The following is a 12,289-nucleotide window of genomic DNA, read 5'->3' as shown; positions in this document are numbered from 1 at the left end:
ACTAACACCTGTTGTTACACCTGCACTAACACCTGTTGTTACACCTGCACTAACACCTGTTGTGACACCTGCTATTATACTTCCTTTAACATCTGTAATTACATTTGTTACACACCTGAATTCAAATCTGTAATTTTATGAGTGAAAACAAATGATACAAAGTAAGCCACCTTCTGTTAGAAATTTAATAATGAGTGAAATCTAAAATAACCGTGATAACGTCCTTTTTACACTTGTAACAACTAAAGATTCACTCCTATTAAAATCATCTTTTCGTGTTTTTAACATGTTCCTGTAGCATTTTTATGATGATGGAGAAAACATATAAATAAATTTAAGCTTAAAATAGCATTTCTGACTATATATTGAATTTAAATTGCTGTGAATACGGAGGAGACAAATAAATGCCGTTTTAACCCTTCCGCTCTCCTTGTTTACATTAAAGTGGGCTCATCTGGACCCCAGAAGACAGTGTGGTGAACTTTTTTTATCTTTGATTTTTGAGTTTCACTAATGTCCATGGCAGACATAAAATCCTGTCCACCTTTGTCCACATTTGTCACGGAAGGAATCACACATCAATATGTGGGTGGAGTCATCTGGACCCCAAAGAGATCAGAAGGGTTAAAAAAAGATCGTATTTATGAAGTAGAAAATACGCTGGCCGGGCCATAAGCTCCCTGCTCAGATCTCACAGCATCGGGGAGGGGAAGGGGTGGCGGAGTTGCTCCGGGTCAACAGTCCAACAACTCAGAGGTGAATTTCTAATGATTTGATTTTAGCTAAAAAATTGCATAATTATAATCAAGAGACCGATGAGAACGCTTTGAAAGTAAATAATGGGAGTGGGTCTTTAATAACTCTTGTTTTTGTTTTTAATAAAATGTAAGAGTGTGCATTGGATCAATGATAAAGTGACATATTATTTAACTATCCTAAAGAGAATTTACAGCTTATAAAGTGATCAGAAGGTAAAGACTTCCTTTCCAGCTGCAGTGATTGTAAGGTGTAATGTGTGGTGCACCCCTGTGGTCAGCCAGCCTGTGAGGCCCAGCAGTCAAGTTGTGTTGTCCTGCTGCGTGAACGACCCTTGTTGTGTTGTTTTCTCTGCAGGGTTTTGAGTTATCAGAGGATTGACGTATTAACTGTAATTATTTGCTAATTATCAGATATTTAGGTTTCAACTCTAATGTTTCCTCTCGACTACAGGATCCGGCTGCTCGGGTTCTGGGCCGCTTAGCCGGTCCGGTCTGCTGGTCTGGCTCAGCGAGCGCCTGGCGTTAATTTGACGGCAGCTGCCGCTGCTTCTGTGTAAAATTAAAAGGCTCTCCTGGTGGTAATCCCCCCAGAGCCCCGCGGCCTAATTAACAGGCTTCAGGAGGATACACAGAGGAGAGCTACATTAATAACAAAATCTAATTTATTTCAGCGGAAAAACAGGCGCAGCTGCAGATTCTACTCCGATACCACGGATTCTACTGAAATCATGACGCCAGATGGAATCCAGCTCAGAACTACAGCGTGAAAACACTTTGAGAACTGGAAGATGGAGAAATAAATCATTCGTAGAGTAACCCCTGTTGCAGCCTCATGCAAAGAAAATATTAGGGCTGCCACGATTAGTTGACTAATTGATGACTAAAAGACTAATTTAATAGTTTAATTTAATAGTTGATTAGTCGTTACTTTATATTATATGGAGACAGAGTGTAGTAAAGTTGAACATTATAATGGCATCCTGCTAGATTTATGGATTATTTTGGCACTTATTAGGGTTTTTTACGCTATTTTGGAAATTAGTTAATATTCAGCTACATGCTAGCTGTTTTAGCTAAAAGGCTTTTTTCAGTTTATTAGGCTAATTTGGCATTTAACTAATATTTTAGCTGGCAATCAGTTTCAGCGATTGCAGCTATCAACTTTAGCGTTTTTAGTTGTCAATTCCAGCATCTTCAGTGGCCAAATTCATGATTTTTTTCTGATTAGTCAACTAATCGAAAAAAATAATCGGTGATTAGTCGACTATTAAAATAATCGTTTGTGGCAGCACTAGAAAATATTTACACAATTTTTAGACAAAATTAGTCACATGCACTTCAAGTAGTGTGCAGTAGCCATATAAAGATCCGACAGAGAGCCAAAGACCAGGTCAGGGTGCAGGAGGAGCAGAAGCGGTTTTTGAACAGGTAGGGGGCGGAGCCTCTTCAGTTACGGTGTCTTTTTTTATTTTAAACAGCAGAAAAAGAAACAGTGGATCAGACAGAAAAGTGAACGATTAACACAGAAACCTGCCAACTGAACAGCGCCCCCCGCAGGCTGTTTTCACAACATTCCATCATCAAAGCGGGAGCGCTCACCTGACTGGCCTGCTGCTCTCTGTGCTGAAGTAGCTCCTCCTCCAGACGTTTACACTGCAAACACAGAACCAGAACTGGGTCAGAGTGAACTGGAAGAACATGATGGGGTTGTGCTAACTCAGTCATCTGATACCCAGTTAGTCAGTCAGGGGTAGCTAACAAGCTCCTCCCCTCGCCAGGTAATTCATTCCCTTCAATGAGTCAATTTTGTTTTTACAGCATAAAAAAACATTCAATCCGCACGGCAACAGGTGATCTGGAGCTCACATGTGTGGCAGTAATTGAACGAGCTGCGATCTTGTGGGAATCAAACCGCCGACCTGGTGTGAGATGAGGCAGGTGAGCTTCAGTAAGCTCTAATAACCTGTAATTACTCGATATCAGCTCAATAAGAGGCAGAGAGCTGGAGCTGCACCCCCTTTTCTAATATTTCCCAGAAACCCCGGCTGCTGAGGGAGATAATCCCTCAGAGATGAGGAGAGGGAGCGAGGGATCGGGAGCGGCGGGGGGAGGAGAGGACTCCTCCAGCGTGGAGTGCTCTTTCTCCTCTTGTGCTGCTCCCAGGATTACGGCAGCATTTGAAACATATTTCCGTGCGGCGTAGAGGCGGGATTAAGGAGTTACCGTGGAGGGGAGGTGTTAACGCGGAGGGGAGGGGTGTTAAAAGATGGCGTGCGTGCAGGTAAGCGAGGAGGTTAACGTGGGCGGGGGTGGCTCAGGTATGAGGTGAAGGTCTGGTGCCTGTGGGCTTGTACAGACATCGACTCCTGAAGCAGAACCTGTTGGTCCAAACCACCAAACATAAGAGCCGATCACCTGAAATGGTTTTGGGGGTTTTGGGGTCTTCAGAGAAAGGAGTTAACACCCCAGAAACTTGAAGATGCTGGAAATGACCAGAGTTCTGCACAAGCACAGAGCCGTCCCGGTCCAACTTCACCTGTTGGCGTTTGGATGGTAGCACGTTGGTTGAGCACTTTTTCTGCTAAAGTTCTTCTGAAGGACAGAGAAGGAAAACAAAGGGCGTTGCCATGGTAACCGGGTGCGTACTTAGTAATTGAGTGTTACCGTGGTGACCGGGTGTTGATTAAGAGACTGGCTCTATTGCGTTGACTGAGTGTAGAAAGTGGCCGTTTCCGTGGCAACCGGGCATCGATTAAGTCACTGGGAGTACAAGGATGTAGTCGGGCCCGGTGGAGACACTAACTGATTTACTTCTCATAGACCACCTCCAAAGTATCTAGTTTTCCTGCTTTTCTTTTTTTTTTTTTATTTTACATTCCAGTGGTTGCCATGGTTACTAGAGTTTGCATTCCCTCAGCAAAGTTGGTTGCCACGGTAACTGGCGTCTGTCAGTCACAGCGAGGAGGAAGATGAAAGTTTTATAATCTGATTCTTTTTTTTCTTCATCTGAAACACATCGGAAGGAGGCGGGGCTTCTGAGCCCACCACCTGCAGCAGTGCATGCTGGGAAGACCTAAACATTGGACTTACACCCCCCCATCCGTCCTGCATTTCCTAAACTCCATCTTTTTTTTTTCTTTTTTTCATTTCCACTGATTTCTACCCTCCCCACCCCCACAGAGAGCATATATGAATTGTGGGTAATAAATCCAGCCTCTGCAGGTTTTGGTAATAAACTCTGTGAAGCGAACTTTGATAATAATCGACTTCGCAGGAGAGCTGGGGAAGGCAGCTCTAGATTTCCTGATTTAAACTAGAAAAAGCTCAAAGTGGAGAAAAGCGCTGAAATGAACCCGGCTGACAGCAGAGCGGGAAATCCGAGACGCGACGCCTCCCTGTCATATATATGCACGCCGTGTTCAATTAGGAAGATCAGACCCGTCTGCAGCATTAAGTCCTTCCAGTCACTCGTTCCATGCTGCAGTCTGCATGTTTGGTTCTGACCTGAACAGACCTGGACCACCAGATTCTGACAGACCAAAACATCAGCTTTAACCTCTTGTTGGTCTCATCACCAGGAACCCAAAAGACTTCTGAATGATCTCAGATGTAGACAAGAACTGGGTCCAGATATTCAAAGTTCCTCCCTCCACAGACTTTAGGGAATCCGTTCATGTCCGCATCCTAAATCAAAACGTGTCCGTCTAATCAGAACCTGAGATTCACTGCAGATGGCTGATGGTCTACAGAGGAGAAGCTGGTTTTCCTGTGTGGAGACTCCCAGGGCTGACACATCCCGGGGACTTTCTTGATGACTGCAGGAAACACCTGCGTTCCCCTTGAGATGCTCCCCTTAAAGCACGTGTCAAAGTCAAGGCCCAGGGGCCGCATCCGGCCCTCCAGATCATTTTATTTTGTTGTTATTAATGACCCGATGTTATCTTGAGCTCATTTCTAACTTGTATAATTTTGACAAAATATATTTTCATAGAAAGTAAAATATTAAAAGTTATTTAAGGTTTAAGTTGATTTATTCTGGAATAATATTCATGACTTTTCATTATTCATAATTATGAATTAAAAATTTTCATTCTGATAGCTTTTTGGACTATTTTGGCATTTATTAAGATTTTTTAGGCTGTTTTGGAGTTTAGCTAAAATTTCAGCTACATGCTAGCCATTTTAGCTAACCTAAGTTTTTTTTTGTAGGCTAATTTGCATTTAGCTAATATTTTAGTTGGCTATCATCTTCAGAGTTTTCAGCTACTAGCTTCAGTAATCTCAGCTATTAATGTCAATGTTTTAAGCTATCAGCTTCAGCCTTTTTAACTATCAATTTCTGCATCTTCAACTATCAGCACTAACATTTTCAGCGACCAAATTCAGCTTCCAGCATTCACACTAGCATTATTGCAGGTAATGCTATATATCTAGTTCATATTATGTTAAAAAGTTATGGTTTTAAAGTTTTAAAAATGTAGTTTTAGAGTGTTCAATGAATGTTTATCTTGTTCAATTGGTGCAAGTCCCACGTCATTTCAGAAGTTTCACGTCATCATGCGCTGCAGCTCCAGTATAAAAGCAATTGGTGCAATTGGCATTGAATCCAGAGAACTCCGTCCTGGTGATGGATTTGCAATGACAAACAAAATAAAGTCAATTCAGTCTCCATTTTGGAACCAGGTTACGTTAGTAAACAGTGGTTGGTCCGAGTCGGTCTGAGTCATTATTTCTATGGTAATCACTCCCACCAATCAGGAGTGAGCTTGCAGGAAAGCCACACCCCTTCCATTGAAAGCGAGGTCAGGAGAATATATCAATCAAAATTCGAGGTGGGGGCCAGCGGGCACCACATGCTTTTATTTAGGCATCTGATTGGTCAATTTATATCTTGAATAACTTATGATAACAAAATATATAATGAGAAAAAAATAGATTTAGCAAGAACATGTTAAAAAGGTATCAGATCAAGAATGTTTATTCTGACCAATAGAACGACTGATAACAGCTGTTTACTTCTCTATAGAAGTCTGTGGGATTTTGGCTTTCTGGGACCAGCAGGTACTTCCTGTTTGGAATGAGAGGGGGGGGGGTGATGTGTCCAGTTTTAACGGCAGTCTATGGTCAACCCCCCCCATACATGTGACTAATAATCTTCTCTGAGCTGCTAGCTAACTCCTCTGACAGAATCCTCAGCAGGTCTGTCCGCATGGTTCCATCCTGTCAATCGTTGCCCCCATCAGGACCACCCCAGGACACAACAGGGACTCACCTTCACCACAGATTTGTCTCGTTCCTCCATCACGGCCTTCATCTCCTGAGCCGTGATGTCACTTCGCCGTTGCCGGGCCGACAGGAGACGCTGGACGAGAACAGAACCAAACTGCTGGACCTCCTGAACGGAGTCGGCCTCGCAGACGGACCGGAGCAGCTCGTCCAAGTCCTGCGGTTCAAAGAACACAAGAGGTCACAAACCGGGGTCACCTCAGAACCACACCTGGACCTTTCAGAGGGTGGGGGTCTGTACCGTGTTGGTGTCCTGCAGGGGGACGTTCTCTAACCTGGAACAGAAGAAAACCATGTCAGAACTGCAGAAATGAACAGCAGGCCTTTATCAGAGCTCACAGCGCCCCCTGTTGGTGAGGGGACACTTTTCACACATCCAGTAATGAGGGGGGGTCCTGTTAGAGCAGCTGTTCTGCAGTCCCTGAGCTCTCCTTCAGTCCATCACCTCCTTTGGTGCAGGAGGAGATGATGAGGCGGCCAGGCCTCCTCCTCCTCCTCCGGCCGTGGAGCGGTGGACAGCAGCTGTGGCGAGCTGCCGCCGCGCCTCTCCTCCTGGGAAGCTCTTTTCATTTCGCCTGCTGCGCTCCTGCTCTAATAAAGTGTAATAAGGTGGTCGAGGCCGCCGGCTCTGCAGGGAGCGGCAGTAATGAAAGACCGGCCGCCTCCAATAAAGCTCCTCTAACACCCTGCTCACAGCCCATCCATCCAGCCCGGCTCGGCCCGGCCCGGCCCGGCTCGCTCTGCCTCCGTCATTAACACGCCCACGCTCCGCCGCCGCCACAAGCCATTATTGTCATCAGATGATCCGGGCGAGCCGAGAACCAATCTGAGGAGCTCCTCTTCATCACGATGAGGAGCAGGCTCCTCTGAGGAGCGGCGGCCCCGCTCCTCTCCTGCTCAGCAGGAATCTTCTCCTCAGAGGACGACGAGAAGTTCTGCTGCTCACAGGAGCAGAATCTGCTGGTTTTCTTCAGTCTGAAGCTCCATCCAGAGATCAATTAACCTTTGACTTCTTAGAAATCACAGAACGAAAGAATGAAAAGATTGTTATGGAATCTTTATACTACGTTTTAAAAGTAGTGGAGCATCCAGAACTTCCAGGTCCAGCAGGTTCTGCTGACCCAGTTTCCTGATGAAACATCTGCAGATTGGGCCCGGACTCCTCAGAACTTTCAATGATCCGGTTTGACAAAGATGAAGAAACAGAACCAGCAGGAGATGCAGAACTTCAAAACCTCTTGAAGGGTCAACCAACCGAAGAATCAGACAAATGTCCGCAGGTCAACTCACACATGCCTGATAATGGAGGAGTCATTTGGTTCTGTTGGGCCTCAAAGACAGAAACCAGATCGGTTTGTGCAAAAACTCAACAGAACCAGAGATAGAGACGAAGGTTCTGCTTCTTCTGTTCTCTGGGGGATCCATAACAACGCGTGTTCCTGTGGTCAACTCGGTTTGTGGTATTTTCTAGTGTTGGGCGATATGGGAAAATTGAATATCAAGATATGAACTAGATTTATAGCATCACTTGTGATAAGGCTAGTGTGAATGCTGAATGTGGCTGTTGAGGATGCTGAAATTGACAGCTGAAATGCTAAAAGGCTAAAATATTACCTAAATGCCAAATTAGCCAAAATAATAGAAAAGGGTTTAATTTTGTCAAAACAGCTAGCATATTGCTAACATATTAGCTACATTTTAAATTAACCTAAAATACGGAAAATGTTAAAATTAGCCAAACAGCTAGCATAACGCTAAAAGATTAGCTTAACTCCAAATTATGCTGCAAATCTGAAGAAAAAAAATTATAATTTTTCCTAAATGGCTAGCATAGTGCTAAAATATAAGCTAGACTTCAAATTATCCTAAAAAACTGGGGAAAAATTCTGAATTTGTCTAAATAGCTAGCACAATACTAAAACATTAGCTAAACTCCAAATTGGCCTAAAAACTGAAAACATTTCTAATTTTGCCAATATTTTAGCATTTTGCCTAATTAACCAAAAACAGCTAGCATGTGGCTAAAATAAAAGCAAAATTCCAAATTACCCCCCAAAAAACCAGGAGTTGCTGAACATCTTCCAGTGTGAATGGTGTCTCTAGCTAAAAGTATGCAGATGTTCACAAGATTCAAAGTGCACAAAAGTTTCAAGTTTCAAGTAGAAAAACGTATTTTTGCACAAAAGTTCAGCAATAAAAATCAAATAAAAATGATAGAAGAGAAATGGCAAACAGAAACTTTTCTATCGCCCACACAATATGTCTAGTCATATCGCCCAGCACCACTATTTTCCACATAATTTCATTCTTAAGGAAAGTGGTTCTGGGTCTGTACGGTTAAGCTACGTTCACATTAAAAACCTGTCTAACCACGCGTAGATGTGCGTTTTGGGCTTCTGCGTTCAAAACTCTTACAATTATACGTCACTACGCAAGTTTCTACGACTGTCTTGGGTTCTACATAGAAAATGCACGGCCAAGTTAAACCAGATTTGGTAGTAACATATGGAACCAACTGTTAAAAAAATTGATCATAGAGAAGAAATTAATAATTGTGGTTTGTGTCTGTCTCAAATTCTATGACACCAAATCTTTCATATATTGTAAATACAAAAAATCCTGGAAAAAGATTCATAAGGTTTTCCAGCTTCCACCAAGCTTCTTCCAACTGTAGGTGGCAGATATGCGCTGGTAGACAGTAGAAGAAGAAGAAGCCCCTCCCTGCTCGTCCAGTGTGAACACTAGGGCTTTGCTGATAAAATGGATTAATCAATCTAAACTTAATAGATCAATAATTGTTCCATAAAAGTAGAGATCCATCCAACACATAATGCTAAAGTCCGCTAGCTTGATGCTAACGTATAATGGGATTTCCCACAGGACGACTAATGCTAACGCTCGGTTGACCTAAATCAGGGGTCGGCAACATTTAAGAGTAAAAAAGCCATTTAGACTAGTTTTCTACTGATCAAAACCTGGAAGGAGCCACATAAATTTACTTTAGCCTTTAAGAAATTTGGATAATTCATTAGCATTTTTTATAAATATTAAATAAGAATTATTCCTATTTTTTGGCACGAACAAAAGCAAAAATATAAAAAGAAACTGGCGTCTCTCAAAACGTGATTTATTTTTCATTTTTACCTTTTAGTAGGTAAAAATTTGGAAAAAATAGTAGATGCAGAATTAGCTAAAAAAAAAGCTTGTTGCTTGATTATTAGCTAAACTTCAAAATAGCCTAAAATTCCTCAGTAAACTAAATAACTCAAAAATGTTAGTCTGTTGCTAATATAGAAGCTAAACTGTAAATTAGCCTTAAAAATCTAAGCAAATTACCAAAAAACTTTAGCTTATCACTAATTTTTTAGCTAAACTCCAAATTAACATAAAAAACTCATTAGAGGACAAAAAAGGCAACAAAAAATAGGCTAACTTGTTGCTTAAACCTAAAATTTCTTAGTAAAGTAAATTACAAAAATTAAAAAAACTTACTATTATTTTATTTTTCTTCAGCCAGAGAGCCACCATGGAGAGATAAAAGAGCCACAGGCTGCAGACCTCTGACCTAAATATACATTACTGACTAAATTAATATCTTTATATGAATTTTCCAAACTCTTTCAAGGAAATATTTTTTAAAGTAACCATTCGTGGGCTAAAATACAGATTTTTGTTCATGGTTTCTTCTTCTTTTGGAATAGGACATAATGCCATAGCGTGATCGCCACCTAGTGGCCAAACTGAAACGCCCTCCAGGAGAAGCAGAACAATTGTAGGAGTTTCTGTTTGAGAATCCATGTAACACTGTATGTTATTAACAATCTCATTATTATTTCACTAATACATTTTACAGTATATGAGCTGTATCAGATTAATATGAATATTTTCAAAACATATAAATACATATATAGAGAGAGACATTATTAAGGTGTTTCTAAACAAATGTGTCTAAATGTGTAAACTCAAAATTGGAATAGAATGTATTCAGGCTCTAGTGGAGTGAGTCCATTTTGTAAATTATTGGCGATACCCAGCCCTAGTGAACACCGTGGGCTAAACATGAATTCTTGAACGCCATCACATCCCCGGTGTGAACGTAGCTTTACACGCTGGACTGAGCTGCTGAACTGAAAAACACACACATGCCAGGCAAAAACACACACACTTACTGAGGCCAAGGCCTCCATCAGCAAAACACACACATGCACACACACCCACACACACACCAACGCACACACTCCGCCCTGACAGACGGAGCGTGCTCCTCCATTTCCTGAGCTCATCATGAGGACCGAGCTCCATGTCAATTATCTCTTCATCCAGGGGGGGCGAGGATGATGAAGAGGAGCACAGAGGAGGCGGGCACTCCTCTTCATCACACTTTTTTTACACTGAAGCAGCAAATCCTCCTCAGACGGAACAAGAACATTGTGGAGCGGAGGGCCCGGTTCTGCTACAACAAAAAAACAAACAAAACAACGGCGTACTCAGCTGCCTGCTGGAGGCGCCGCACGCGCAGCAGGGCCTCGTCCCGCTCCTCATTGGCCAGCAGGAGTCGTGACATCAGAGCCTGATCCCGGTCCTTCTGAGCCGCCAGCACCTCCTCCAACAGAGCTGAGGAGGCAGAACATGTGGTGAGAAGGGTCAGGAGGATATGAGGAGAAACAGAGAGGAGGCAAATGGGGAGAAAAGGAGACGAGGAGAGAGAGTGTGGACTTTTGGTGGATTTTGTGAGTCTGTTGGTCCAACAAAAAGATCCAAACGGATGTGGACTTCATCTCGAAACCACAACAGAGTCAAGGTCACATAAACACAAAGTCTCCTGGTTTGTCTGAGTCTGCTGCCGTGACCAGAACCAGCTGACCGGTCCAGGTAAGGTGTTTCTGTCGGACATCACCTTTCAAGGAACGTAACCACCAGAAGGAACCCTGGAGTTTCCTGACAGCTTTTTTCCTTTTTCACCTGTAAAGTCTCATCAAATCATGCAAATTGAAAAAAGCAAAAATAAATTAAAATAGCAAAAAGTGTAGTGTGCCCCAAAGATAAAATCATCCCCCGCCCTCATTGGCTGAGCGGCTGCCAGCCCCTCCCCCTTTCCCAGCCTTAACACATTAATAAAACAATATTATTTTCAAAATGTCAGCTTTTCTTTTGGTTTATCACCATAGCAACCATTTAATTTTTTGGTCACCTGGGAGTGACAAACCGGTTTATGTAATTTTTAAAAGGATTGTCAAAAGTAAACTTCAGAATTTCCTTGACAACAGAGATTCTTTGTTAACCACGCCCACATTCCTAATATGTTCATATTGTACGTCATCATTTCCATCTGCTTAAGGCAACAAATCATGTATTAAAAGTTCACAATATTCAATAAAAATGAGTGAGGAACAGGGGAATCTATAAACTTATTCACAATCTATAAACTTTAAACTAGTGCTGTCAATTGATAAAAAAAATGTATCACACTTTTGTTAGTGATTAATCATGATTAATTAAACTGTTTTATGAGGTACATTTTTAACGACATAATGCAGCTTTTGTACAAAAACAGGCCAAAAAAAAAATCAGTGAAAAAAAATCAGTATTGCAAAAATTAATATTCTTGAGTTTGTTGCAGTGATGACATTTGAGCTCAAAGGCGCAGAAAGAAAAAAGAATGGAGGAAACAATCTGATCCTTTAGTCCAGAACCGCTATGTGTGTGCGTGTCATAAATAAACGGTAAACAGGTGAGGTGACGGAGGACTGTCAGGCCGCGCCGGTTTATTGCTGCTAAGCTGTTTTACTTTGGAACCAGCGTCAGCAGGACTTCTACCTGCAGCTGTCGGAGGCACGTCTGCACGCGCTCTTCAGTGGTTTTTCTTCCCTCTCATTACATGAAGTCGCTGCAGGTCTCGGGTCTTCATTAGACCGTGAGCAGGAGACAGAGGTGAGCGCCACCTGAGCCCGCGCTGACACGCCCCCTGCCTGTTTTTAATAAGAGGCGAAGATTAAACCAAGTTTCATGAGGAAGGTAAATTAGTTTCCAGCACGCAGACGAGGAGGTGCAGGAACACGGAAATGCTGCAGCGGCAGAGACTGCAGGAAAAATGAGGAGAGCAGTCAGCCGGTCGGCGGCGGAGCGACGTGACGAGCTGCGGCTGTGAGCGCAGGCGGAGGCCTCCTCGCGTTTATCGCGTCTAGTGGCTGTTTAAGGAACTGCAAAACTTGATTTGCGTCAAGTTCAGGAACAGAAGATGAATG

General features: G+C 42.6%; 1 protein-coding gene across 3 annotated transcripts in view; it reads right to left on the bottom strand.

Moving 5' to 3' along the window:
• The window catches only part of mipol1 (mirror-image polydactyly 1), a 33,763-nt gene that overhangs the window by 7,593 nt on the left and 13,881 nt on the right, over positions 1–12,289 (bottom strand). For all 3 annotated transcript variants that reach the window (XM_024273765.2, XM_036209942.1, XM_036209941.1), the window contains 4 exons: positions 10,532–10,658; positions 6,286–6,319; positions 6,031–6,201; positions 2,358–2,411 (listed from right to left, as the gene is read on the bottom strand). In XM_024273765.2, the coding sequence (XP_024129533.1) occupies positions 2,358–2,411; positions 6,031–6,201; positions 6,286–6,319; positions 10,532–10,658 (386 nt within the window). The remainder of the gene's footprint in view (positions 1–2,357; positions 2,412–6,030; positions 6,202–6,285; positions 6,320–10,531; positions 10,659–12,289) is intronic.

The sequence above is a fragment of the Oryzias melastigma genome, linkage group LG22, assembly GCF_002922805.2.
Source record: "Oryzias melastigma strain HK-1 linkage group LG22, ASM292280v2, whole genome shotgun sequence".
Taxonomy (NCBI): domain Eukaryota; kingdom Metazoa; phylum Chordata; class Actinopteri; order Beloniformes; family Adrianichthyidae; genus Oryzias; species Oryzias melastigma.
This window is presented reverse-complemented; position numbering and strand designations above follow the sequence as displayed.